Source organism: Zootoca vivipara, chromosome 4, assembly GCF_965207765.1.
Source record: "Zootoca vivipara chromosome 4, rZooViv2.hap1.1, whole genome shotgun sequence".
Classification (NCBI taxonomy): domain Eukaryota; kingdom Metazoa; phylum Chordata; class Lepidosauria; order Squamata; family Lacertidae; genus Zootoca; species Zootoca vivipara.
This window is the reverse complement of record NC_142587.1, coordinates 66,607,761-66,635,218: the sequence shown is the minus strand read 5'-3', so window position 1 is coordinate 66,635,218 and position 27,458 is coordinate 66,607,761. Positions and strand designations below refer to the sequence as shown.

At 40.0% G+C, this 27,458-nt stretch overlaps 1 protein-coding gene and 1 long non-coding RNA gene across 23 annotated transcripts in view; one reads left to right on the top strand and one right to left on the bottom strand.

The window, feature by feature from the left end:
• PHLDB2 (pleckstrin homology like domain family B member 2) overlaps positions 1-27,458 on the top strand; it is a 79,160-nt gene that overhangs the window by 45,914 nt on the left and 5,788 nt on the right. For 4 of the 22 annotated variants that reach the window (XM_088668059.1, XM_088668057.1, XM_060273680.2 and 1 more), the window contains 12 exons: positions 6,595-6,723; positions 8,608-8,763; positions 9,466-9,576; positions 10,752-10,841; positions 12,322-12,456; positions 16,943-17,077; positions 17,376-17,475; positions 22,402-22,437; positions 23,124-23,331; positions 23,743-23,833; positions 25,109-25,255; positions 26,293-26,512. In XM_088668059.1, coding sequence (XP_088524185.1) covers positions 6,595-6,723; positions 8,608-8,763; positions 9,466-9,576; positions 10,752-10,841; positions 12,322-12,456; positions 16,943-17,077; positions 17,376-17,475; positions 22,402-22,437; positions 23,124-23,331; positions 23,743-23,833; positions 25,109-25,255; positions 26,293-26,512 — 1,558 coding nt within the window. Of the gene's footprint in view, positions 1-6,594; positions 6,724-8,607; positions 8,764-9,465; positions 9,577-10,751; positions 10,842-12,321; positions 12,457-14,108; positions 14,283-16,942; positions 17,078-17,375; positions 17,476-22,401; positions 22,438-23,123; positions 23,332-23,742; positions 23,834-25,108; positions 25,256-26,292; positions 26,513-27,458 lie in introns of all 22 variants that reach the window. The other 18 variants (XM_088668075.1, XM_088668073.1, XM_088668072.1 and 15 more) reach the window with 8 other exon arrangements.
• Positions 6,088-14,733, bottom strand: LOC148685978 (uncharacterized). The gene is made up of 2 exons (XR_015949639.1): positions 14,620-14,733; positions 6,088-6,332 (listed from the first exon to the last, which is right to left on the bottom strand). It is a non-coding gene; the product is annotated as an uncharacterized LOC148685978 (long non-coding RNA).

The window sequence follows — 27,458 nt, the reverse complement described above, 5'->3', positions numbered from 1 at the left end:
GCCTTGTATTTAGCACCACTGTGCAATAAACTATGCTAGCTTTTCTCTGTAGCTTCCCTGTTACCCCAGCAAAGAAAAGTGTTTGAAATAGAAGCTCTGGAAACGTAGAAAAGTGTTTAAGGATATACATAAGACAGAATAGACAGTAGCTGTTCAGAGAGTGGTATTTAGCTCTATCATTGCCTATGGTACATGTGTTCATCTTTCCTGTCCCATCGCAGTCTTTGTTCAAACCATTTCCCAGGTATTTTAAGCCATAATGTATAAAGAACTACCTTCTAGCTTCAGAACTGGCAGTGCTCTCTAATATATATGGGCACCTACTGGACAGTGCCTACTGTGACATCTCTGGTGATATAACCCTTATCCCAGATTTCATTGCAAAGGCATAAAACCTTGTATTTTCTTTCCCAGCATATTCAAGAATCTTTATTATATTTTCTGGTTTCCTTTGGGAGTACAACTGTCTAGATCAGGAGCTGCAGGAAATCCAATCATTTTTATCATTCCATTGATCTGCATAATGTACTGGAAATAGCTGCATATAGTAAACATATAGGTTTGCCTACACCTGGCTTTCCCTTATTATCAGCCTGCTACTGATAGACCAGAGCTGGAAAGTCACTCCTATTGCTGCTATAAACTACTGCTAATATTGAACATCAGCTGGCATTAGATGAATGCTAGGTAGAAGTGTTTTATCATGAGTGATGCTCAGTCCTTTTAATGGAATAGCAAAGCTTAGATTCGAGAAGCTGTTGACTTGCAAGACTTGTTGCACCAATCTAATAAATACAGGCACCTTCACTGTGCTGTTTTTGATGCCCGCTAAAAACATTTTTGTTCAGACAAGCCTAGTCAGACATGTAATTTGATTGTGTATGTTTGTTTTTAAAACTGATAACTTTAGCTACATTTTGATAATTCCTTTATGTCTATATGTATTTTATGTGTTGACTTTATTGGGATTTTCTTATTAGTATGTTATATAAACTGCTTAGAGGTTTTTTTATTTATTTAAGTATATAAATATAGTTAAATAAATTGGAGAACCCATTTTGCACTAAAAAGTTTGTTGACAAAAGTGTCTATACATTACATAAAAATAGATCAATTGCATTGATTGCTAAATCAGATTTGCATTTGTAATGTATCTTTGTCTGGTTGCCTTTGAAAACGTGCACCAGAATTGCTTTTTTCTTTTGGGTAAGTATGCTATTGCAATTTAAGGATAGGACCCAGGAGTCCCCACTGACAGTTTAGACAATTCAGCTGCTCAGCAGTTTAGTTTTTGTGCTTCAGTCATCCGTGGGATTGCAGTAATCCAGTTTATAAGGTTATTGGTCTTGTAAATATAAACCATGCTTCCACAGACCTTTATGATCTCAGATACAAGCTTACTGGAGATCAAAAATAATGCATCTATCTTGCGTAATTGTTGTCCTAGGCACTAAACCAACTTGTAGCAAATAGCACTGGTCAAGGTCACTTGACTGTTTGCAGAATGCTTGTCAGCGATAAATGCTTAATATATCAATTCCTGCTGTGGTTAAAAGAGTACTGGTTTTCTTAGCCTCAGTTCCCATGCAGTGAATGGCAAACTGTGGACATCTTCTCACTTTGAGTGATAAATAGTTTGCTTCTTTCTTGAAATAAGCCTTATTCTCTCTGTTGTCATTTTCAGTGGGGCTGTTTTGCACTGCAATTGCTGAAGGAGTATCCTCACACTTTCCCTGTCTCCTTCCCCGGCTCAAATATGCTAAGCTATTTGCTAGGCAGAAAATATCCCTAGGAACCTAAGGATGCTGCAATAAAAGTATGAAATAGTTCTTCCTTGCTTTGGATTTTTCATCTCAGCCAGGAATTATACCGCTCAGGACATCTGATATAAATCAGTATGGGTAACAGTCTGTGCTTATTTATTAACCATGTTCAAATGCCACTCAGTAAGGAAAGTTCTCCAGTTGGCTTACAAAAGCAGTATAGATGTGGACTTGTGAAACTTTCAGAACGTAAGAGCCTAATCTCACTGTGACCGCCAGCCAGATGCCTATGAGAAGCCCGGCAGCGAGACTTAAAAACACAACTTTCCCCACTTGTGATTCCCAGCAAGTGGCTATATAATTGTTGTGGCTGGTACCATTGCTAGCCTCTTCACTGGCAGCCTGAACATTAAAACCTTATGCGGACTTTCAGTATGAGCATAGGGAGAACGGTGCTTGTGCCTCTCTTGGCACATGGGGAAGAACATCAGCCCAGGGGGCCCTTCACATCCATATGAAAATTGTGTACAGTCATACCTTGGGTTGCATTAGCTGCAGGTTGCGTATTTTCAACTTAAGAACGCAGCGGACCTGGAAGTGTTTACTTCCGGGTTTCGCCGCGTGCGCATGCACAGAAGGGTTCTGCGTGCTTCACGCATGCACAGAAGCGGTCTATGCGCTTTGTGCGTGTGCAGAAGCACTCTATCAACACTTCGCACATGCTCAAAAGCACTGCTCTGGATGTGTACTTTTTGGGGTGCGAGCGGCACCCTGGAACGGATCAGATACGTATCCAGAGGTACCACTGTAATTGGAACATCGTGTAAAAATGTAGCATACCAAATATGTGGTTCACATCTATGTGTGGAAGTCCCTGTGTGGAATGCCTAGACTTTGGAGGTTGTGAGGGGCTGGAACTGGCATGATCCAAACCCCCCCCCAATGCCCTGACCCTGTATAGGGCTGGCTTCAGTGCCAAGAATAGCACATTCATGAAAAGAAGCAGAATGTGAAGAGGCGTTGAGCTATTGGTATTGTCAGAGGGCCTGGTATGGCTACTCTAGAGTAACGACTCCAGCATGGTCTTTTAAGGCTTTTATTAAGTGCTGACTATTTACAGTGTTCAGAGCAGTAAAAATGCATCCTTAAGGTGAGGTGTCAGAACTCCCGAATGGCGATTGGCGCGTTTTCTTCCAGCACCACAACTTTGGCAGACCCAACCTCTTCCCCCTACGTTTGCGTCGCAATTCGGGAGTTGGGGGGATTGGCCTCCCCCCCCCCCGTGCGTCCAACTTCCTGTCCCACCTGAGGCATGGGCTCCACAACCCTGCCTGAGCCTCGGACACCACTTCCTGACTCTCCGCTGGAGGCAGAGCTCTCCTTACTCTCTCCAGCGCTTGGTGATGGGCTGGAACTTAAGATGGGAGGGACTTCCCTGTATCCCTTGTCCCTCACAGGTATTTACCTTCTTTCTTTTTTGGTCATAAACTACTTTCCTTATCTATTTTATTTTTCTTTGCTGAAGCTGTTGTTTGCCCTATAGGACAAACTTATAGGTTCCTATATAATGCCTGCATGTTTCCTCCTTTGGGACAAAAAACACCGAAGTGGGATTTAGTCAGAGTGGGGCAAATGCAGGGGGAATGCATAGAGCACCTTTGTCAATGCTGGGTCTTGTAAGTAAAGAAAAAAGGGCATCAAGGTTAAAGCAGCCCAGTGTTAGGGTAATTAAGAAGACAGGTTTTAATTGTGAAGTGCCTTCTGTACTTGTTATGGCAGAATGCTAGACTACTAATTTGAAAAATAAAGGGGTAAATACAGATAATTCTTTAAATTATAGAAATCCTGGCAGAAAAAAAGAAGTCTAGTGGAGAGTGATTCCTGCATGATGAATCACACACAGAACTACTGGGGTGTGTGACTTTCCTCCATCTTGTTATGAATTTTTACATGCACCCATATGCTAGCGGGAGTTGGGGCTGAATAATAGGGTTCCCAGACTCAATAGAGGACAGGACTTCTGTGCCTTTACTTGCCCTGCTCTCTCTTGAGTCTGGAAACCTTTTTTTTAAAAAAAAATTTTTTTATTGAAGTACGAGAATTTTTACATACATTATATTCTCTCCTTCCAATGTTTAATTTCCCGTACCACTTTTTCTTTCCCTTCCCACCCCCTCCCTCACCCATAATCCATTGGAAGGGTTCAAACAGTTGTCCTCAGCCACGGGCACAATGTCTTTAATTTCCACTGAATGTCTTCTGGTCCAGTAGTTGTTATCCATTGAAGATAGGGGTTCCATCTGCTCCTTATCACAGTAGACTTGGCCTTCCATGTTATATCCTGTGACATTACTGCCACGATGTCTGACTGAATAAATTCAAACAAATAATTAGTAGTCTGGAAACCTTAAAGAGAAACCAGCAGACCCTTTGCTTGGAAATTAAACAAAGGGTCTGCTGGTTTCTCTTTAAGGTTTCCAGAGTCAAAAGAGAGCAGGGCAATTAAAGGCACAAAAGTCATGTCCTCTATTGAGTCTGGCAACCCTACTGAATAACCTAGAATGGTTTGTTGAGAAGAGATGGGACCTAAACCCAAAACAATGTTATGTGCACTGGAAACTGTTAACTGTTGTGACTAGTCTAAGAACTACTTTCCCCGCTAGAAACTGCAGTTGTTTGCAGCAGAAAGTACGTGTGACAAAGTATCCTATTGTTTGTCCCTGCTTCCAACTCTTATATAGTTTCCAGGACATCTTTAATGTAACAGGATGGATATACCCCTCAATATACAAATGTAATAAGTGAATGAAAAGAGTGGAATCCAGCTGGATGTGCTACGAAGATAGATGTTTCAGCTGTATGAAGCGCAGCAGTTGTTGCAGCAAAACAATTAGGTTAATTTTGAACTAATGTAAGGAGATTACTGTGCACATTGTATTGTCCACCACAGGTGGAACAATGTGCCTTTTGTTGTTTCAGAGGAGGCACTCAGGATAAGAACATATCCTTCTATATATGTTTATATCAATTTTGAACCAGTCCTCGTTTAGGCACTGCATGAGGCAATCTGGGCTAGCATGTTTGCAAAGCTAAGCAGGGTCCAGTATGGTTTCAAATTGGAGGGGGGAGTGTGTGTTGAGTCTCCAGCATTACAAGGGGTTGGACGAGATGACCCTCACAGTCCCTTTCCATCTCTGCAATTCTATGATTCTATGAACCATAAGTATAAGAATTAAACAGCTGGCAGAGCACATGTAAGCTGACACAGCTTGCTTATTGGCAGCTTGAGTCATACCTGCAATTCTTTCATTAGTGTGTTTAAAAGCCTTGAAAAATTGCGGAACTTTGGTGACTGTGTACTATTTTTCCAACAAAATGCTTTGGTCTGGAATATGTTGTTCTTCTGCAGTAAAAGTTCCGTTTTAAAAACTGAAACTGTAACACTTACATGAGTTGTTTACTGAAAATACGGTTTCAGATATAGGACAGGATCTAGTCCTATAATTAGATGGAATGATTTATGTTTTTCTAGATCTGTGTGTCTAAAAGGTTTTGTTCTGGATAAATCCAAAAGGCTTATCAGAAAGACAGAAATTTTATATATTTTAATCTGCATTAAAAGAAAAGTGCACACTATGGAAATCCTTTCATCTTCAAAATAGGGGCTGGATGTCTTGAAAGCCAAATTTATATTGGAGGTCATTATAGCATTCCCTTTAGGGTGAATTGAACCAGTCCTGTTCATTCAGCATGTTTGATTTCTGAAACAGAATTTCCTGTTCCAAACCGATACACTGTGCCGCAGTTCATCCTTTCACTGCTTATAAACTATTAAAACCCATCATTCTTGTCCCCTCTGCCTGTTACTTCTGTGTCATTCTGGATAGTATTCTATTTAGTTCGCTTTGTAAAATCTCACCCTTTTCTGTCCTTCTCTCATTTGGAGATTAACACACTAATGATTCCATTTTAAATAGCTAGTGTCCCATTGATCTTGAAAGGATGCCATGTCTTGTGTGTGTGTGTGTGTGTGTGTGTGTGTGTGTGTAAAAGCATTGTGACACTGACTATTGCAGTCAAATTATAAACCCACCTCTTATGTTGATTAGTTTCTACTAATCAATGTCCTAGATCCAGCAACATGTTCTGAGAAAAATCTAAATTAAATTAATTGAATTTACTGTGCAGTGGGGATGAGTATACCCACAAATTATGTATGTGTAGCACCTGATCTTTCCAAGGTCCAAATTTAATGGATGCAAAATGCCAGCCTTAATGGAGCTGAACTTTATGGATGGTAGAGAGAAGTATGAAATAATTCGGACCAAGCAAACCTTTATATTTTATTTCAGTTTCCACGGTTTGAGGGTGGATGCAAATTGCCACAAGCGAAGTGGCCATTGCTTAACAGTTTGCCATGTGGCACCTGTATCCTTCAACCATACGGTTTTTAGCCTAGCATTACCATCCCTCTGCACTTATAAGGAAGCTTTGAAGTGACTCTTATCCAGTCTTCTAAATCCATCTTCAGAGTCTCTGTTTCGCAATGGAGAATCCGCCTTTGTGCACCTGAGACATAATCAATAAATGTTAACGTGTGTCAACTAACCATTCTTTAGCATCTGCCAGGTTTATTAATATGATACCTAGATGATGCTGTGCAACATGAATTAGCCACAACTTTCCAGCATGTTTAAGCATCCCTGCTGCAAAATTTAGGACCGATCCTATCCCCGCCGCTCAACCCCGCTCCATGTGCCATCAGAATCACTAACAACTGCTTTGGGTTTGAAGGTAATTCTGTTCTTTATTTTTCTGGTTCAAACTCCAGGAAAAAATAAAGCTTGATGCTCAGAGGGAAAAACTAGAAAAGCTTCAGGAGCTTTATACCGAGCAGAAGACACAGCTTGATAATTGCCCTGAGTCCATGCGGGAACAATTGCAACAGCAGCTAAACAGGGTCAGTAGCATGGATTCCTCTATTTTTTGTGTGGAAGCACAAGTGTTGAAAGACGACTTACTGACTGCCTCTCATCTCAAGGGTTTCCTGGTTTTCTGTACTGCTAACAGGATTGTTGCATGGTGATGAATAATCAGAATGCGAAGGGCTGGATTAAAAATTGGTTTGTGATACATACTTTAGAAGTTGCCAACCAGTTAATGTTTAGCACCCTTTGGCTGTTGGCAAATCAGAGTTCTGTGTGCCCGTGTTTGTGTACTTGTGATGTTTAGTTGAGCTTTAGGGTAATTTGCTGTAAACGTGTTGGATACATTCTTGAGTCTAATAACTGCACTTAGCTATCTAATTTTAGCCCTCATTATGTTTGCAGTTGCTTTTAAGTTTCCCTTTGCCACCACTATGAAATTGTTTCCTCCTTCAAAGTTGTTTCTTACCCGTTGAACGAAATCTGTTTTTCTAAAAAAAATTCTTTATTAAACTTCAAGGAAAAAAAAAGGGGGGGAGAATCACTGTTGCCATAGATGCTGTTTCAAAATTACAGCTGGGTGACTATGCAGGTTCACCCACCCACATTCAGTGGGCTTTGTTTTGTTTTGGGGAAATTTACCCCCCACAATATACTGAGACATGGAAGCATATATATATATATATATATGTGTGTGTGTGTGTGTGTGTGTGTGTGTGTGTGTGTATGAAATATTCTTGGGACAGTGAGAAGGAATAAGCTAGAATACAATGCCAGAAGAAATCCCAGTTCAGACACATTCTTAGTGTATAACATTACACTTTCACCCCCCATGTTGAATAAAACAATTACAAATGGAAATTAGCTACATATTCAAGGCATGCTGCTTGGCATATTAAGTATTTCTTTATGGAGTTCTGCTAATACCATAGATTAGAGGTGAAGACACGTGCTCCTTCAGATGTTGTTGGACTCCAACATCTACCCCCAGTCAGCATGACCAATACTCACAGAAGATGTGAATTGTGGTCCTGCTACAGCCTCCTCATCCCTGCCATAGACAGAGAATTCTGTCCTTCAACAGCTTTGCTTGCCATATTGTTGCAAAAGAACACTCATCTATTTATCCAGGATTTGGCTCACCATTGTGAGACACTTGGGTGATGACCAACCATCCATACACCGAAACAAGATTTCTTTCCCAAACTTCCATTGAGATTTGGTTCCCCTTTTTATTATGGAACCTGCTTTCTTGAACTAAGGGAGACCAGAGTTTTAAACAGCACCTCCTGAATTTCCCAGTTCATACTTAAGGCACAAATTCTACATTACGTGGAGTTCTGTATAAATTTCACTTGACTTTTTCATGCTAAAGTAGCTTTTGGAGGTCACAGTGGTGGAAGGGGATGTGGGGAAGAGCTGCATACTATCTTCCCATTCATCTGCTTTTCATCCAACTTGAACTTGGCCATTAATGAATGGCAGGAGGCACAAAACTAGCATCCCTGGAGAATGAGGTAAGAGGGAAGTGAGGTCAAGCCTGCTGGATGTCCCTTTCCTTGCTCCTTAACTTTTTTTTATCCTTACATCTGCATAGTGCTATATCATCTCTTGGTTGTGCTGAACTGTGACCAAAAGATCATTACACGAGTGGGGCACTCAGATTGATCTGCTATTCAGTATCACGAATTGATCTGAGGGTGTACATGATCATTTTTAACATCCAGTCAACAGTTCAAAAAACAATGAAAAGGTCATAAATAGCTGTTTTTTTCTGTTGTTCTTAGAGTGTGATCTTGTACACACTGACTTGAACTTCCTTAGGCTTATTTTTGTTTAGGATGGTGCTGCATGCCTACTTTCGCTAATGATATACAACTTTTCTTTTTTTAAAAATACACTGATTTTTGTTATTAAAGGATGCTGACCTGCTGGAGGTAGAAAGCAAACACTTTGAAGATCTGGAGTTTCAGCAGCTTGAAAATGAGAGCAGGTTAGATGAGGAGAAGGAGAACTTAACACAGCAGCTCCTGCGTGAGGTGGCTGAATATCAACGCAACATTGTCAGTAGAAAGGTAAAACTACTTTAAAAATAAAGTAGGTACCGGTAATATCATTGTTTTCTTGTGGTTTGGTTCCATTTCGTGAGATGTTGTTCTGGTTTGGTTTTGGACCTGGCCAATTCAGTAATGGGTTCATGTTCCAATTCATGTTGAAAAATGTAAATACTATTCATAGGACAGTGGAGATTCACAAAATGTAGTTGAACAAGTTCATCTGTTTACAGAGCAATCCTAAACACATTTACGGAGGCTTACATCCTTGTGGAACTGCTTCCTTCAAGGCCTGAATACTGGGAAATTCATGCAGTCTTTACTTTTTGAAATATGGCAACCCTACCACAAGGTGATGTGATTTGCTTTGGGTTGTTCCAGTTCAGGAAAAAGTAAAGCTTTCCAGTAGTTTTCAGCTCAGATTAATTTAGATTCTGCAATTAAAACTAGCATCCATCCTCAATGTGCTTTCATTTGTGTTTCTTGCTTGAGTACAGCTAATGTTGTAATCTACACTACAAGTTAACATTTCTATATATTATTTGTGAAAATGGCCATTGTATGAAATATATGCAACAACAAGAACTACAGCCAAGAGTTACTGGTGCAAAAGTGTCTTTAGTTTCCTTCCTGGGAGTGTCTTCCTGATCAACAGGATCAGTAGTGCCTACATTATACTCCCAAGCTCATATTGACTATGTTTTGGTGCTATCTTTGTCATAGGAAAAAATTTCTGCCCTCAAAAAACAAGCCAATCATATTGTCCAGCAGGCGCAAAGAGAACAAGATCATTTTGTGAAAGAGAAGAATAACCTCCTAATGATGTTGCAGAGGGTAAGTACTTTTCCTTGATTCAAAGACAGCAACATTGTTGAAAGAGAAGTTGCTGAATGACAACTTATTACTAAACTGAAAACTGGTCTGAATGGAAATATCGGATTATAAAGCTATTTTTGGTCATCTGCATACTATCCCTTGCTTTTTCCTGTAGGACTAATTGCAGTTGTTAACAGTCGTCAACAGGTTTACCATACCCATTGAGTCAATCACCCATCTCCTACTACCCTTCTGAGAAAACCCCACCCCACCCTCCCACTATATATAAGGGTCTGGTGACTTCAGTTTCAGTGTATCTGAAGAAGTGTGATGCACACGAAAGCTTATACCCAAAACTAACTTAGTTTGTCTCTAAGATGCTACGGGAATATTTTTTAATTTTTTATTTCGACTGCGTCAGACCAACACTACCTGAATCTAGCAACATTATTGTACACCTATAATTATCGGAAGATTTTCTTGACAATTGCTCTAAACTCTGCTGTCATTTTGCAGAATGTTTACTAAATGGAATTGATGCCATTCTAAGGTGGGTGTCATCCCTGTTTGTACAGGTGATTTCACAAGCCCTTGGACATGGCCCACTCAGGATTCCAGGCACATAAACACAACACACAACACACATGTACATGTTATCCATTCATATTTTATGTGCTTGCCATATACTGGTTAACACATGCCAAAAAACAAGATGCTTGTCAAGCTACCTTAAATACATGGAGAGATAACTGTATACTGGGATATGATTTGATGATTGGGGTGTGTGTGTGTGTGAAAGGAATGAACAGATACAATGCAATTTTCTTGTGAACAATTCCAAACAGAGGCTGATATCCAATGTGAGTATACTCAAGAGTAGACCCATTGAAATGAATGGCTTCAGTTTTTTAAGACATTGGGTTGCAGTCAAAGCTAATCCTATTCTGAGTAATCCTATTAAAATTAATGAAGATGACAAAATTTGGTCCATTAATTTCACTGGGTCTCTCCGTGACCTACTTGAGCATCACCAGAAACATCCGTTCATCACTTCATTAATTTTTTAGTCTAGTTTTGTTATTTCTGAAGAGTACAAACAAAGCCTGAGACTGTTTGTGATCCTCTGTGTGTGTTCTGTCATAGAAGTGACTGTCAACATTTGTATCTGAAATATAACTTATGTCTGCTAACAGGAGAAGGAGAACCTTTGTAATCTAGAAAAGAAATACTCTTCACTATCGGGAGGAAAAGGCTTCCCCCTAAGTCCCAGCAGTCTAAAAGAGGTAAAAATGTGAAATTTGGGAGAAGGATAGAGAAAGCAGTCACTGTTCTCCGTATTAGATGGTGATTTAGAGCTGCACATTTTATAATATTCAGTGTGAAATTACGTGTGGTCCAGTTTCCTTTGTGTGTAAATGGTTTGCATATATGTTTTTTTAAAGATAGTTAGCCATGCAGGATTTATATAAAATTTGACATAATTTTATCCCTCTTTGTCGGGTTTGGGGTTGTTTTTGTGTATGTCTGTAAATAAGCATCCATTGTGCTTTTCCCAGCATCCATACAGGCACATGTCATTGTGTCTACTTTATGGTGGCGTGGTATTCTTGTGTTGAAAATAAATATACCAAAATGACTCCTTCCAGTGTGCACATGCAAACATAGTGGTCTCACCCTTCATACAAAATTAAAATAATGAAAACTAACTCCTACAGATATAATAAGTGTTTTTCTGAAGCCATTCTCATACCTTCCAAAATATAGTTCCTCAAAACCAAAGTTAAATGTTCAGAAATTTCCATCTGTTCCAGAATATTTCACCCCAAATCAATCATTCATTTCTAGACTATTTGAACAATTCTGCCAGTGTTCTTGCAAGAGTACTTTTCAGGGACTAAATTCAGTTAGGATTTTTAGAAAGCACATTCTCTTCCAATATATCCTCCTGCAGCTTGCTTTTGCCTAAAACCCTTATGCTGCTTTTACTACTGCTGCTAATGAAATCCTAGACTTATTTATACTCTGATGACCTTAACAAAACCCTAGCTCATGAAGGTGTCCCTAAATTATTAAATTGCCATTAATCTATTTTGATATTAACCAAAAAAAGTGAAATTTGAAGGGAGGGTGTTGCTTAGGATCAACAAAAACCTGCATCTAATTGCAGTATAGCAACTCATTGAAATGCACTGGAATAAAGGCAGACTCCCTTTGCCAGAGATTCATGCTCTTAAATGATTTTTACCATGCTTTGGAATTTTTCTTTCTCCCCCCCACCCTCCGGCACCCCAATAGTTTGTAAACTATGCAGGGAGCCATTTTTTAAAACAAACAAACAAACATATTCTCTTGAAGAACTGCCCTCACATGGTTGTAGTTCATAAAGCTACCACATTTTAATCTGTGGTACATGAAATAGCTACATGAGGGCCAATAGTGGGAGCTACCTTTGAAATCTAGCAGTATTTTTACATTTAATTGTGTTGAACTAAACATATTAAGTTATTATGGTCCTACCTCATTATGAAAACCAGATATAATGATAACAATTTTGTTTACGGTAAATTAAAGCATTCAGATTTTCAGTGCTTGTAACTTTGATTTTTAAAAATATTTTAATGAATGAAACTTTTTTGTAATACCACAGAAATTGGCTGGATCACTCTAAACTAACTTTCACAGCACACCGGGAACCTTAATACTCTTGCATGCCCTTTAGCTTGTGCTTCTTCTTATGTCTAACTTCTGAATTCCTCCCTTTAGGGTTATGTGAGTGTAAATGACATTAGTGAGCCGTATGGCAATTCCACGAATATATCCCCTTCCACTCAAGCCCCCACGGCTGCTGAGGCTGTTCCTTCCACAGCTGGCCTGATGAGCCAGACTCAAAATACAGAGGTTTGTTCTGAGAGACATTTCCTGTTTGTATGCATTTTGCTTGCAACGTTCTGTTCCCTTGGTTTTTGCAGGTTCATGGTAAAACTGCATATATCCAATTTAAAAGAGAGCTAAATTTAGTTTTATACCTAGTGTTTCAGGGAGAAAACTCAGGTTTAAGACTTGGGGCTATTTAAACATCTCCGCACCTTGGGAAGAATACTGCAACTGAACCAGGAGCTCTATAGAGTCGTACCTTGGAAGTTGAACCAAATCAGTTCCAGAAGTCCATTCGACTTCCAAAATGTTCGGAAACCAAAGTGTGGCTTCTGATTGGCTGCAGGAAGTGCCACTCTTAACCACTACACCACACTGGTTCTCTTAACTAAGGCCCAGTTAACTAATTACTTTCTCTTCAGTAAGGGGAAAAGATGTTTGAGAGGTATACCAGGCTGAAATGAGGGAGAAGCCTTTGAAAAGGAGGTATATTAATTATGGATCCCCAAAATTTGGGTTCTTTTCCAAACCTGTGCAAACGTTTTGCAACGAACCCACCCCCCTTTTCTTCAGCACCTCCCAAACTGAGTAATTGATACTGTATATCAAACCTTGAAAAGGTACACTGACATTGTAGAGTCAGCCTTTTAGAGAGCTTAATATCATATGGCATTTGGACAACAGACCAAGTACTTGGGTATGACTTCTGTGGAATGAGGTTTAAACCACATAAATTTGGTTTAACTAAATTGTGGAGCTCACTCGTGGAATTTAACATTGTGAGTGTAGAATGTTTTAAGCTCTTTATGTCCCGTTAATTTATACAAATTTAAGTTTATCCCTAGATGGTATTTTCTTCACAATGTTTCTTTCCCAGGTGTTTCTTGTGATTGGGGGGGGGGGGGAGGAGGAGCACCTTTTTATCTAGGAAAAGAAGTAATTCCATATCCAGAAATATTCAACTGCTGTCATAAATAATACATACATAATGTACATTAGCTGCAGGAATTGAGCCTGGTATATCTAATTTTAATCCAAACACTTTAGCCACAAAAGCAGTTAAATCTGTAAAAACAAGTGTTTTTCATTTCGCCATCAGCATTCATACATTTTATTGCTTTAGTTTGGATAGCCCCAGATCTGCTTTCACCCAGTAGAATGCTGCAAGCCCTTAAGTGAACTCCTTCGACAGAAAATGCTGCTTGCCTGCTTTCTCTGCACCTGCCTGTTATCACCTGAGGGTTGCACCTCATGCTTCTCATACACATGGGCCAGGCATCCCCAAACCGCGGCCCTCCAGATGTTTTGGCCTACAACTCCCATTATCCCTAGCTAACAGGACCAGTGGTCGGGGAAGATGGGAATTGTAGTCCAAAACATCTGGAGGGCCGAAGTTTGGGGATGCCTGACATAGGCTGATGAAGCAAGTCCAGATGTTGTTGAAGCAAGCCCAGATTCCCCAGACGCTGTTGAACTACATCCAACATCATACCCAGGCAGCATGGCTAGTGGTCAAGGATGTTGAAAGCTGTAGTCCAACAACATCTGGGGGACACAGGGTTGGAATAGGCAGCTTTGTACTACCATAAAATGCTTCTCTATGTGTGTATTGCTGTCAGCTTGTGTGTCATCCTGTTTAGAAGCCTCTGAACGTAATTTCTCTCTTTCCTATAAAGCTAAGATCGCCTCTCTGTTCTGGATTTGTGTTTCCTCACTCCCTTTCTCCTCGCCCTCTTGCACAACTTTCACCAGCCCACTCGTCTGAGGTCAGGGCTGCAAATGTAGAGCCTTTTCCTTTAGCCGACACACCACCACCTCTTCCAGCTAAGAAACACCGAAGGCAGTCACAGGTAACCTGCCTGAAGGCCGACTGCCTTGATAACCATGTAATTATTTTTGCACGGACTTTTCTGCTTCATTCGGAGGGAGTGCATGCAAAACAGGCAGCCATGAAATCCTGCCAACTAATCAGGTGTTGGAAGGGAGTGAGGAGGGCGGGGGGAAGGAGCTGAATTCAGCGCCACATTCCCTTTCCATTACAGTTGATGGGTGGAATTCTAACATTTTCTAAAGGACTTTGCATGCACAGCGCCCCCAGCAGCCTTTTTTTTACACATGCATAGTGTAATGAGGTTTCTAGGTCAAACTAGCAGAGTTCAATGCATAAGGGGCGAGAGACCCACTTACAATCTGTTCTTGCTTCTTTGGACGTCAGTAGTTATTTGAATATCTGTATAAGATTTTTAAAAGTTGTCCTCATCTTCCTGATGTTTGCCAGCTGATATTTTCTGTTAATGAGAGCCGCACAGTAAAATATATTAACAGTGAAATAATAATAATAATAATAATAATAATAATAATAATAATTTGTTATTTATACCCCACCCATCTGGCCGGGTCCCCCCGCCACTCTGGGCGGCTTCCAACACACATTAAAATACATTAAAATAACACAGATTAAAAACTTCCCTAAACAGGGCTGCCTTTAGGTATTTTCTAAATGTCAGGTAGTTGTTTATCTCTCTGACCTCTGATGGGAGGGCGTTCCACAGGACGGGTGCCACTACCAAGAAGGCCCTCTACCTGGTTCCCTGTAGCTTTGCTTCTCGCAATGAGGGAACTGCCAGAAGGCCCTCGGTGCTGGATCTCAGTGTCCGGGCTGAACGATGGGTGTGGAGACGCTCCTTCAGGTATACAGGACCGAGGCCGTTTAGGGCTTTAAAGGTCATATAGATATTAAAAAGCATGGGGGAGAATAAATGTTTTATTCAACAACTTGGTCTTGTATTTATGGCATGTAGAAATGCTACAGCTGTTACTTCAGAAATCTCAACTGAGAGAGGCATTTGCAATAGTTTACAACAGTCGGAATGCCAATGCTAGATTAAGTTTAAAACATTTATTTTAATAGAATAAGAGTTGCTTATTTTCTTTCAGTACTGTGTACGGATTAAGCTTCTAAAAGGTAGTAGTAGCCAGTTTGAGATCATACTAAACTGAAACTGCAGGACAATTAGTTGGATCCAAAGCACTCTGATCATGGAAGAAATGTGTGGACGCAGAGAGGCTTTCTACAAGTGGAACCTTCCTTCATGAATGGAGCATTGATTGGATGAAACACATAATATAGGAGATGGAAACCTGTAGCATCCAAGTTTTCTTATTTATGGAATTTGTACACTACCCTTGATCCAACAGATCTCTGGGAAGTTCACAGCATAAAAATACAATATAGAAACACAAAATAAAACAGTAACAACAACAACAAAACAATCACTACAACCCCCCCCCCCTCACTTTCCTGCAAACACATTTAAAAAGATATAGGATGTCAGTCAGCCAAAGGCCTGGTTGAAGAGGAGTGTTTTCGCCTGGCACCTAAAGGTGTATAAGGCTGCAGGCAGACCTCCCTTTGTGGGATTAAATCAGATTCATCTTAAGGAAGCCTGTTGGCCTGTATAAAGCTGTGTATTTATTTATTTATTTTAAAAAACCTACTATGAGTCAAATCACAATGCCACAATTAGACCAAATAACTTTGTCCTTTTGTTCAAACAATAGTTGGCATTATGCATCATTTCTGTAACATTGTTTCATGTCCAATGTGCTCAGTCTTTTTACCTTAGTGAAAATTTCACAGTTAACTTTTGGTTATTTTTAACCATCCTAAAATGGGACAGCAGATTCACGATCAGTAAGATTTGTATCCAGCGTCCTATTCAGAACACAAGAGGGCAACAAACTCTGCATAAGAAGAGGCTGCAGGATCAGGTCAATGGCCCATCTAGTCCAGCATCCTGTTCCCACAGTGGCCAACGTGGGGCAGCCATGAGCATGGGGCTGTACATGCTTGTCCTGTCTGCAACATTCTCTACTGTTCCATCATGAGCAGGAATATCTGACGGACTATTCTAAGTGCCCTCGTCCGAACATACATAGAATCCTACACACAGATGGGAGCCTTGATTGTGCAGGGCTCCCAGTCACACGGAAGAGTCTAGCACTCAGCCAAACACACTTAGAATCCCCTTACAGAGTTTTCTTCTCAATGCATGAAGGTTGATGTTAGGGCAGGAGTAGAGCACATGCCCTCATCCTACTCCTTAGTTTCTGCCCTCGCATGTTCTCTTGGATGCCTGAATACTATCCCAAATGATTCAAAGCCTCCTTATTGAAACTTGTCTTTATTGAAACTTGTCCAGGGAATCTCCCTTGTAATTATAATTATATTAAATCACCCCTGGATTTTTTTTAAGGCACTATTATTTTAAATCTGTGTAACTGTAAAACATTTCTCTTTTTGGTTTGTGTGTGTGCTGTAATTCCTATGCACTTAAGAATTTTTAAACAGAGAAACTCTCCCCTACTGGCTGTTCCCTTGTCCTGTTTTGGGCTGTGTTTTCAAACAGCATTTAGGTTTGTTTGTTTGTTTGTTTGTGAACTGCACCTTGTTTAATGCCAACATTTACAGCATGCAGGCTCCCATATTCATATTTTCATATTTCTTAAGCACTTCCGAAATCTGGAAGAGAGGAAGAAGCAGCATAAAGGCGGCCCATACATGAGTGATACCTTGCCACGCAAGAAGCCAGCTGCTTCCGTGTCTCCCCATTTCAGCAGTTCTACTCTTGGAAGGAGTGTCAAGGTGATTACAGATTATAATATCTAGGTTGCAGAATGTAATTTCTCAATTTGCTTTAATTTTTGCATCCTGTTGTGTAGTCTGTGAATCCTTTTACTTTATTCCTATTTTACTTCTTTGTTATTTCTTACCTTAATCTCTTTGTCTTAAATTGAGCAGCCCAGATTCTTTTGATTGTACTGCAGTGTTACTGGGTGTGCTGGCTGAAATGAGCAGAAACAGTTTCAGATAAGGCAAAGCCACCATTGGACAGCATGGATGGCTGATATTTGTGAATGCTAATCCCTATTGTTTTCTGCAGGGCCATCCTCCACTTGGACAAAGCAACAGCTGTGGCAGCGTACTCCCTCATTGTTTGGGAACTATGACCAAAGAGTCTGAACCAAGGAGGATGCATAAAGGTAAGGCTGTTTAAAAATTATCTTCATACACTGCAACACAATGCCATTGAAAGGGAAATCCCATTTACACTAATCAGTTTTTCTTTTTAATTTGATAAATGGAAAATGCATTCATTCAGCTGCAATGCTTTTTTGAGTCGTAAATTAATTAAGTTTTCTTAATATAATTATTGATGGCACACCACAATGGGAAATGGCATGATTCTATTTGAATTATTTTATACACAAAGCACTCTGTTCTTGCAGAAGTGTGTGCATAATACTCTCAACAAGTGGGCAATATCTTTCCCAGTGCAACCTTATTTGTGTCTGCTCAGAGAGAAGCCCCCTTGAGTACAGTAGGACTTGAAAATGCTTAGGATTGTGCTGTGTATAGAATTATAGCTTTAGACTGATTAAAAAGGCGGACACCTTGCTTAGAAAATAGATACTCCTGTGAAACTTCATGGTTCGTGATCCTGCATATTATTCTGACTCGTCCTTGAGCATACCAGCCTTTCAGAGCCTGGTGCTCTTACCAAATAGACTGTTTGTTCAGTCTATTGTTTGGGAAGATTTGTGCATATCCAGTCCCTGTGCACTACAATGTGCACATTATATAATGCATTTATATTGCATAATATAATGCAATTTAAAGTGACAGCTTCGACCTTAAATACCTTTTCCTTCATTACGACTGGTCCATTAGATGCCCCAAAATGCCTACCTATACCAGGCATCCCCAAACTTGGACCTCTAGATGTTTTCAGACTACAACTCCCATCATCCCTAGCTAACAGGACCAGTGGTCAGGGATGATGGGATTTGTAGTCCCAAAACATCTGGAGGGCCGAGTTTGAGGATGCCTGGCCTATACAGTCGTATCTTGGAATCCGTCCCGGAAGTCCGTTCAACTTCCAGAACGTTCGGAAACCAAAGCATGGCTTCTGATTGCGGCGTTTGGGAGCCAAAACGTTTGAGAACCAAGCTGTTTGAAAACCAAGGTATGACTGTAGTAACTTCTTCTTTCTTAATGTTTAAGATAACTACTGCAGTACTTGTGTTGAGTCTTAATGAGTCTTCATTTGGCATTAATTACTTGCAACAGAAACTATTGGCTAAGCAGAGTTTTATAAGTTGGTAACTGATTAATATTTGGATTAACCCAGATGCTGTTGGACTCCAACTTCCATCAGCACCAGCTGGCACAACCAATGGTCAGGGACGATGGCAGCTGTATTCCAATAGCAACTGGAGCCACTGTTTCCCCATCCCTGAACTAAACCATTAATGGACAAAACCTTATGTTTCTTAGCTGTGAATCTTCTGCAACCATTCAGATGATTGCAGCGTTACTACTATGCAAATGCACATTAAAGGGACCTAAAGAGAACTACATAAAGGCAAATGGGACCTCATAACCTTAGAAGCCTTTATTTCTGCAGCTGCCTTTTTGTCTGTGGACTAAGGCAAGGCGAGTCGGGCTTTTCACATATGCAGGAGTCATCAAGAAGTGTAATCCTAAACATGGAATTTATTACTGGTAAATGCATGCAGGATTGCAACTGAAAAACTGGTGTAGGTTAAAATTATTAAAAGTAATTCAGACTTTTAGATTGTGATGTGGTCTCCCAAGAGAGCTAGGTACCGGTAACTTTAAAATTATTTCTTAGGGACTTACAACTGAAGCACATGTGCATTTATTTGAAATTAAGTTCAAATAGGACTGTAGCCCCGAATAAACTCTACTAAATAAAATTGTGCCCCAAGACAGATTAGCCAGTTTATCTTTGTCATGTCTGCATTCTGTGCTTATAGCTCTCTTTTTAGCCTAATTATTTTATACTGCTTTTATACTTTTATTTTTTTATGTCTTATTTAAATCAGGAAAAGGCAGAAAAGGTATGAGGAATGTTCTTTGTGTGGCTGTATGTGTTTGCTTTTGTTGTTGTCACTGAAAAAAGGGACACCATCAAGTCATTCAGAGTTAGCAAATGTGGAAATTCTAAAGTTCCTTTAATTTTTTTCTGGTGGATGTGGTGATTTTTTGTAGCTCCCTTCAGGCTACATTCATGTTCAAACAGCCTGGCTTCTACCATTTTGTCCTCCTATCTATGTGATGGAGAAGTCTGCTGCATTTATGAAGACTTGTATGATCTAGAACCCTGAGGAGTCAGGGTTCCACATCACGGAGAGAGCTTAACTGCATTTTCAGCAGGCTTCCCCATTGCAGTAAATCCCCCAATATGTGAGTGGCAGGGGATGAGACAATGGAAGACAGCATGGCTCCATGATCCTCATTATAATATACAATCTCATGTTGGGAAACACCTAAAGAGGGCTTTAAAGAATGAATGTTGGAAAATAAACTTTGCCCACTGTTGCTGCTGCCAGCTTGGCTTTGCAAAAGGAAACTTGAAATGAAACACATTGAAAGTTAACCACCTGATGCCTTCTGTACTGCCTAGTCTCAAATATTTATTTTCATGCAACTCCTCTGCGGCTGACATATAAACCTGATGTTTCTTCAGAGTCAATCTGGTTCATATGTCAGCAACAGAGGATTCGCATGAAAATGAATAAGAGAAGAGACACAGATTCTAGATATCTGTTCACACACTTGGCAGTACAGCCATGCCAAAAAGTTTTAGAAAACGTGCTAACCCACAAAATTGTGTCGCATCCTGCTTTTCTATGATACATGAGTCTTCTCTGCCTTTTTGTGCTGAAGGATGCAAAAAGATTATCTAGCTGCTAGCATAATAAAGAAGCAGCAGCGGAACAAAACATCAACAATAAAGTTGGACATATCCATGTTTTCTGGGTTGACAACTTCAGAAAGAAGTGACAAATTATTTGTGTTTGCAGCACATAGAAGTAGGCTGGTCTGTATAACACTGATCCAAAATAATAAAAGGGCGTATTTTAAAGGATTTATGTTTACTTGACTGTGTTCCTTATTGAAAACCAAAACCTTTGAGAAAAATAATTGTGATTTCAATATAGATTGCATTTGAAAACGTTATTATAATAACATTTAAATAACTGGTACTGCTTTTTAAAATTTATTTTTGTTTCTTTTCTGTATACTTCTAGTAATCTCCCCCCCCTCCAAAAAAAAAACCTTTAACGCGGTTTGCTTTTCTATCAGATGTAGTCTTGCATGTCTTCCTGGATTAAAGCTAAACTAAACTGAATGCTGTAGTTTTCCTCTGGATTAATAACTTCAGATTTAGTAGAGTATCTTTTGTGCTTAAGTGTCTGCAGCACTCCTAAACAGCTAAATGCTGTTGGAGGCAGAACAAACCTCCAAAATAATTTTTCTCCTCCCCCAAATGCCCACCCCTGACCCGACACTTGCTGCGGTGCTGCAATGCTACATGTTATGAATAACTCTTCCCTCCTGCGCTCAAGACTTTCAATATTTGCTGAGACAAACAGGAAAGCCAGTTCAGCTGATTGCACCAAACAGTGTTACACATATTTCTTGTTCACCAATGCAAAATTAATATATTGAATTCGCTATCACCAAGTATGTAACGGTCACTACATCACGTAGCTTTTTTTAACGGATTAGCTGAATTCATAGGGAATAGCCAAATATGTACAGTGGTACCTCGACTTACGAACGACTCGACAACCGAATTTTTCGACTTACGAATGGGGGTAATGGCCGTGCACTTACGAATGTCTCGACATCTGAAAGAAAACCGCGGCGGTTTTAGATAGGGATTTTTCGATTTACGAATTTTTCCGTTTCCAATGCATTCCTATGGGAAATCGCGTTTCCAATGGCGTTTTCTGACTTACGAATTTTTCGACCTAATACGGAAGGTGCCTTCGGAACGGATTAAATTCGTAAGTCGAGGCACCACTGGATCTTTAAACGCCGGTTGCCACAGACAAACAACCAAGGTAATGGCGTCACTTCCTCGCAAGCACACGATGCATCTGGATAGCCCAGATCCCCTCCAAAATTTATTTTTCCCAGATCCACTTCATTACATTCTCTCGCCTACTACTCAACCTTACTATCTGCTTTTTCTTGTTTAGTCCCTGTAGCACAATCCTCATTTTTCTCCTTCAGTTTGTAATGGGCTGCCAGGAGGGCTTTTCCCGGCACAACACTCAACATTAATCTATAGGAGCAGGCGGGGTACACTCTTTTCCACTAGCAGCACCAGACCACAGCTCAGAGCTTCTAAAACATGGAAATTATGGCTATGGACATGCATGTGCAATAGTTTTAAAGGGTGTGTGTGTGTGTGTGTGTGTGTGTGTGTGTGCCTTTTTCCAAAATGGTGGTTAGTGTTGGCATGCTGCGACAATAGTGAGCCTCAGTGCTCACCGACTCAGGACTCACAATTCCTTCTAATGTCTTCCCTTTTTCACCTTTCCATCTTCCACTGAACCCAGAGTTTAACTCAATTATTTAGGAATGTAGACACTGGGGTGTGGGGGTGGGGTGGAATTAAGTTGTGCGTATTCTTCTGTATGGAAAGAAAAAAGAATGTCGAGTTTTATGGTTTGCCAATAAGAATCTGCAACTCATAAAACAAGTAATTCCTGTACCTAAATAACAACGGTGCATGGTCTTAAGAGTTGCATTTGTTCTTTGGCAATACAGTAATAAGAATGGGATCATTTTACCTTATTTTTTCATAGTGAGAAGAAAGCATATGCTTTAGTTTGTGTTTTGAAAGTATCCAGAGCTGTCATGTGGCAAACTAATTTAACTTTATCCTCAAAGGAATTAGAGTAAGAATGCAACTGATTTGCTAGCTAAAAGCAGTCAGTGCTTGAGTACTTTTAAATGCTCTCATCTGGATTTTTTAACCCAAATTCCCCAATTGGCAAAATGATAGTAATCTCTCTCTCTCTCTCTCTCTCTCTCTCTCTCTCTCTCTCTCTCTCTCTCTCTCTCTCTCTCTCTCTCTCATAAAAAAGGAGCAATTAATCATTCCAAAAGTGCAAGTATTAAAGGTAATTTTTATCCATTGTTGCAAATTATATCCTCTTAATTTTCTCCAGTGTTCTAACAATGAAAGCTTCTTGCACATTAATGCTTGCATTTAAGTTACATGTTATACTGATATTGGCTTTATATCAAATTATGTGAGTTACAAACTATTACAATGTGATTTATTTATTTCTTCTAAAATATTTCTAGGTCACCTTTCCAGACCTATCCAAGGCTGCTTACAACAATAAAAAACTCAGCAATACAAAAGCTAAAATTTATCAGATCCCATCAGAATAAGGACCAATAAGCTATACATATGCAGGCAACCAATAAATCATTTTTCAGCCAGTAACTTACATACAGTATTCATCTGCTTGCATACCTTTAACTAGCAAACAGTGTTGCATATATCATTAGATGTTGGCTAGATGGCCAACCCTGTAATCTAAAATCTCATTTTACAAAAGGAGACAAAGACTGACAAGAGACATATGCTAGAATACCGATCAGAAATATGCCAGATACTGTTAAATCCAATTAGCTGCTATTTTACTAAGAAAGATGGTACTAATAAACATTTGCAGTGCTTCGATCCCAGTTAGAATACAGCAGTGAATTCAAAATGCTTCTCTTTTTTTTAAAAAAAGTATTTTAAAAAATATAAAAGGTAGGAAAATTGACTCATATTTTCTGCTTCTCATTCTAGGTTATAACAACCAACATATTTGTGAAGATCAAATCCAGAAATCTCCTCAGTTCTACAGCAGGACTGCTTCTGAATCGAATGTGTATCTGAACGCCTTCCATTATCCTGATCATAATTTCAAGGACCATGCCTTTGATACTCTAAGCTTAGACAGTTCTGACAGTATGGAGACCAGCATTTCAGCCTGTTCCCCAGATAATATCTCCAGGTATAGTTTTTTTTCAGTAAATTTGACACTTTAAAAATATTGTTTGTTTGTTTTTTAAATGCAGTTTAAGGGATTATCCAGCCAGCATCCTGACATTATTTCTAAAGGCACCCTTAGTCCACATTTAGTGGATTGCAAAGGGTCATACAGTATTTTTCAGGCATGTACATGCATATATAGTTTCACTGATAGAGTGGAAGTTGCCCTTCTCCCTGTAGTTTTGCTACAGGTAATTTCAGTCTTAACATATATTGTTTGCACTGAGTTTGTGTCTAGTTCTCTGCACGTTAAGGTAACCAGAGCATACCCGGATCTTGTATCCAAACTTATCAACAAAAAGACTGGAATTACATATCTAATACAGAACTGTTTCCTGAAAGTCAGACTCTCTTTTTCTCTCTCCTTTACTAGTGCCAGTACTTCAAATGTTGCAAGAATAGAAGAAATGGAAAGACTTTTGAAACAAGCTCATGCTGAAAAGACTCGATTACTTGAATCCAGGGTAAACTAACATTAGTAATAGCAAACATTGTTATAGTTACAAGTTGGCTTGTATCAGCAGTAGGGGTTTTGAAAGGGTTCCATTTTCACAAAATTCGTTGTGAGTTATTTCTTTGCTCCTGCTCCAATTTTATCCGCTCGCCACAAATATATATATATATAAAAGTATTTGGTGGTTCTGCCAAAGAAATATGCAGTATAGTACAGAGATTCTGTGCTCTAAATTCAGGTTAGCCTAGATGAACAAACAAAACAGGTATCAGGGCCAGTAATAAAGCAGGAGATTATTGTACCCTACTGGTCCTTCTTCAAGAAAATTCAAAGAAATACAGATCCAACATTTAGATGTGTTACCTCATCAAATCTAAACACTGAATCTTTTATCTGAAATCCCCTGAAGTACATATGTTCATACGTACCTCCAGTTCTTTTGTAGGATTTCCGCCTATATTTCAAGCTCTGAAAATGATTAATCTTGCAACCTAGATTAAATAGATAGCAGCTTTGCCCTCTGGCTGGAGATGTGTCGTTTTCGGAGCCACTTCATACAGTGTCGGTTCATGTCTCTCTCTTCAGCATTGGGAACGGGGCTTAATCTGAGTTTTGTTCAGGGCCTGAAGCAGAAGCCTTTCATGGCTGAAATGCCTTCACTGGGTTTTTAACCGAGTATCATAACATGCAAGCTCTGTGGCTGAACCATGAACCCACTTTTCAATAAGGTTGACCTTGCACATGAGCAAAAATAAAAACGCCTATCTTTAGCATAATGAATGTAGCCACTGTGGGCAGTAGATGCTTTCATCAGCCTCTGTTTATTATAGCTGAGTGATTGAGAAATTGCCACGTGTTGTCATTTGCAAACTTCTAGACACAGGTGTTAACTGAAATAATTAAAAAGTAAAAACCTTGACACTGAGATAAAAAATATTTACTTTTCATCCCGTGCCAAGGCCTCTTCATTCATATTTATGTTTATATTTAGGTTCCGGCATTATTTCATAGTCTCATTTTTATGGGCATATATTAGACTCAGGCTTAAGGTTGGTGGGTAGTCATAATATATGTGTGTAAAGGCCATGTTTGTGTCATTAGAACAAGAGTTTAGTTAGGATTTGCCATCAGCCAGTACAATACTGTAGAACTGGCACACCGATGAATTGGTAGGGAATGTGTTTGAGCTTGATGTGTATTTAATAGGGTTGGGGGTTTCGTGTGTGTTTTTTTAATATATAAAAAAACACATTTCTAAATTGATGTTGTATGGGGCGGCTTTTAGGAACGAGAAATGGAAGTTAAAAAAAGAGCGCTGGAAGAAGAAAAGCGTCGCAGGGAGCAGCTAGAAAAAAGGCTGCAAGAAGAAACTAGCCAGAGACAAAAACTAATTGAAAAAGAAGTTAAGATACGTGAAAAGCAAAGGTCGCAGGTAAGGACCCTGTATACAGAAAATGCAGGCACTGAATGGGAAGACAAATATTAAGAGATGGAAGGGAAGCCCAGTTGCAAGCAAGACGCTATGGCACTCACTTGTGACAGGCCTTGCATCCCAAGGGATAAGGCAGGGGCTGTGCCAACTTTTTTTAGGCCTGTGAAAGCAATTGGGTTATGAGTGACTGCTGTGAGGGCCACCTACTCTGGTCGTGTCTTTCCCTCTCCCCTGAATCAGCCACCTCAAGGGTAGGAAAGAGAGTACAAGCCAGGTATCCCCAACCTTCGGCCCTCCAGATGTTTTGGAGTGCAATTCCAATCATCCCTGACCACTGGTCCTGTTAGCTAGGGATGATGGGAGTTGTAGTCCCAAAACATCTGGAGGGCCGAGTTTGCCTATGTCTGATATTAAGCCTTTAAAGGCTTCTAGAATGAGACGGATGCAGTCAACTTAATGTGTACTAGGTTGCTGGTAGTATATAGCCAGCAGAGGTCACTGTGCTACCTGTCATTCCTTTATCCTCCCAGGGTAAATACTGAAGACCAAACTAGACAAAGTTGCAGAGATCTGTGGACAGATGTTTTCTTACTTTTTTTTTTAAAAAAAAGCAGCCACTCTCTCCTCCCTTCCAGTTCTCTTCAGTACTATGGCACTCAGTAATAGGGTTTATAACTCTTTTACACTTACACCTAAAGGTTGAAAAAGCATACATTTATCTATTTCAACTTCACATATTTACATGTGCACTTAAAATATGTGAGGGGTATGTATGCCTTCAAAATTTAATGTGTGAAGTTGATGCCTTTGTCAGATAATTAAGACTGAGATTATATATCATGAGGGCTGTTGACATTTGGTTTCTAAGGCTGTGACTAAGCACTCCTGATTGTGTGTAAGCGTACAACAAAAAGCGTAAGTTTCAGGTTGGGTACTTTATTTCAGATGTTGAATGCACATAAATATATTTTATAAATAAGCAGAGAAAGGGGGAAAAACCTGATTTTTAAAATTTATTTTTTTGCTGTTCCCATTAGTCTCGCCCTTTGACTCGTTATTTACCTGTCAGAAAGGAAGATTTCGATCTACGCAGCCACATAGAGACATCAGGGCACAATATAGAGACCTGTTACCATGTCTCACTCACAGAGAAGACCTGCCGAGGTTTTCTTATTAAGATGGGAGGGAAAATTAAAACCTGGAAAAAGCGATGGTTTGTGTTTGATAGGAACAAGAGAACATTTTCTTATTATGCAGGTAAGTTGTATGGAGCCTTCCTATGGTTTGTCTATTAAGTTACATCTGTGCTGCTACTTGTAATTTAATCTTACCTGTTTACATTTTATCTTGTAAAACTCACAGAGCTTCCTAATGCTCTGATGCTTCTAGTCTATGACCCAGATAAAGACATGCAGGTAAATCTCTTCTTAGCAAACAGAGTCATCCTATTTGTTTGGAACTTTCACCAAGTCCAGTGGGACCTATCTCTTGGCAATACAGTCGTACCTCGGAAGTTGAACAGAATCCGTTCTGGAAGTCTGCTCAACTTCCAAAACGTTTGGAAACCAAGGTGCACCTTCTGATTGGCTGCAGGAAGCTCCTGCGGCCAATTGGAACCTGCGTTGAACGTTTGGGTTCCAAAGAATGTTCGCAAACCAGAACGCTCACTTCTGGGTTTCTGTTGTTCCGGAGCCAAAACGTTTGAGTCTCAAGGCGTTCGACTTCCGAGGTATGACTGCAATGAATTGGGTTGTTGTCTCCACCACATATAGACTACAATCCTAACCTGTGGCAGGACTTAATGGAGTGGCACAACTAGCACCACAGCCACAGCCCCACTGCTTATGCCAACCAGGGCAGATGATGAGAGAGAAGGAAGAAATGCTCCATCACTGCACCAGCTACCAGGTTGGCACACCAGAGGCAGATTATGCCCCTTGCTGTCACCTGCTGGTTGCATGGCTTTCTCAGGATACAGCTGACCCTTGCTGGCCCATTAATAGTTTTGTGTGCAGATAAATGCCTGCATGTGCTTTGTTCTCCTTTACAAAGCATTCGGATAAGAAGTAAAGATAAAGGGACGACCCCTGACCGTTAGGTCCATTCGCGAACGTCTCTGGGGTTGCGGCACTCATCTTGCTTTACTGGCCGAGAGAGCCGGCGTACAGCTTCCAGGCCATGTGGCCAGCATGACTAAGCCGCT